Raw genomic sequence first — 1,893 nt, forward strand, 5'->3', positions numbered from 1 at the left:
TTACTTTATTCCGCACAGGATTCATCCCTCTCTGATTTGGTATCTGTAGTCAGTATCTTTTATTCTTTATTTATTTGCTTTTCTCTCCACTGTTTCAACAGTGCTCTGTGTGCTAGACATCCAAGTTGCACTGTGTTGCAAGGATTAAGTAAATGCATCCCATAATGATTAAATAGTATTTGAGAACCTCTAGTGAGACCTGTGCTGGAACTGCAAATTAATAAATGCTAGTGATTTGGGCTTGCGGAGTAAACACACGGTCTTCACATGTCACTGACATTTTGATATTCTTTCCTTCTCAGGAACTGGGGGAAAAACATGAGCTCTTCAAGTACAGAGTCCTTTGAAGGTGAACTCTCAACCTATTACGAGTATTATGATAATTATAACGATATTCCAAAACCATGCAGTAAGGAAAATGTCAGGAGGTTTGCAGCTTCCTTCCTACCTGCTCTGTATACCCTTGTTTTCCTGGTCGGGCTCACGGGGAACATTCTGGTCATTGTGGTCCTCTTCAAATACAAGAGGCTGAAGAGCATGACTGATGTGTACCTGCTAAACCTTGCCATCTCAGATTTGCTCTTTGTTTTATCCTTGCCCTTCTGGTCTTATTTCACAGTAGACGAATGGGTTTTTGGAACACCTTTGTGTAAAATCATTTCATGGATCTACCTGGTTGGATTCTACAGCGGGATATTTTTTATTATGCTTATGAGCATAGACAGATACTTGGCAATTGTTCGTGCAGTTTTTTCCTTGAGAGCAAGGACTGCTTTCCACGGCGTGATTACTAGCCTTGTTGTATGGCTGGTAGCTCTTTCAGCATCAGTTCCAGAACTTATATTTAGAGAATCTTTTAATGAACATAATCATACTACCTGCAAGCCGAGATATCCAAACAATTTCACAACATGGAAACTTTTTTCCACTTTGGAAATCAATGTTTTAGGGCTCCTGATCCCTTTAGTAGTTATGACATTTTGCTACTCCATGATCATTAAAACATTAGTTCATTGCAGAAACGAGAAAAAGAATAAGGCTGTGAAGATGATCTTTGCTGTCATGATTGTGTTTTTCTTCTTCTGGACCCCTTACAACATTACTATTTTCTTACAACTGCTGGAAATGAAAGGAGTCATTAGAGACTGTCAAGTGAGCAGGAATCTGGACTATGCTCTCCAGGTAACGGAAATCCTTGGCCTTTTTCACTGTTGCCTCAATCCAGTCATCTACTTCTTCATGGGCGAAAAATTTAAGAAGTACCTGAAGATGCTCTTTAAGAACTGGCCATTACCTGGACATATTTGCAAGTGGTGTGGAGTTCACATCACTCACCCGACTGAATCTACCAGTTCATTCCACACACAATCTACGGGGGATCAAGATGCTCTGTAATGTTTTTCAGACCAACCACTGAACTCACCAGCAAGCAAGCTGACAAAAGCAGGAACTTTTGAAAGCTAAGCAAATGTACACCCATTTAACAATAAGCTAGTGCCAGAAAATTACTTACTTCAGCTTTGATTTCTGCCTCTAGATTTTTTCTGATTATGATGACAGAAGGTGTCCTAGATGTGAGACATTTATGGAGACAGACATGCAAGTGTCACTTGCTGCGATTACAAATCACTGCTTAGATGTAACAGCAGCCTCAGCTCTCTGCAAAACTCTGTGCCGTGCTGTTGTTTTTCCACCAGCATCAACACACAGCTTGGCCTGTATGGAGTGGCAGGGGAGAGACAGCTACTTGTCATCAGCATGTGCAGGTGGAAAATACATTCATTTATTCAAAAAGGATGGTTATTACCGTATTTTTTTATTCTACTGCTGATTGGTGTAGGACTTGCTCGTTCTTACACTCAGCAAGCTATGAACAGTACCTGCTACTGTTTA

At 40.5% G+C, this 1,893-nt stretch overlaps 1 protein-coding gene across 1 annotated transcript; it reads left to right on the forward strand.

The window, feature by feature from the left end:
• The first annotated feature begins 317 nt into the window (after positions 1 to 317).
• On the forward strand, positions 318 to 1,611 carry CCR4 (C-C motif chemokine receptor 4). The gene has a single exon (XM_051609968.1). It carries the CDS (start codon positions 319 to 321, stop codon positions 1,393 to 1,395), a length of 1,077 nt encoding a protein of 358 aa, XP_051465928.1. The 5' UTR covers position 318; the 3' UTR covers positions 1,396 to 1,611.
• Positions 1,612 to 1,893: the final 282 nt, after the last annotated feature.

This window comes from Apus apus, chromosome 2, assembly GCF_020740795.1.
Source record: "Apus apus isolate bApuApu2 chromosome 2, bApuApu2.pri.cur, whole genome shotgun sequence".
Classification (NCBI taxonomy): Eukaryota; Metazoa; Chordata; class Aves; order Apodiformes; family Apodidae; genus Apus; species Apus apus.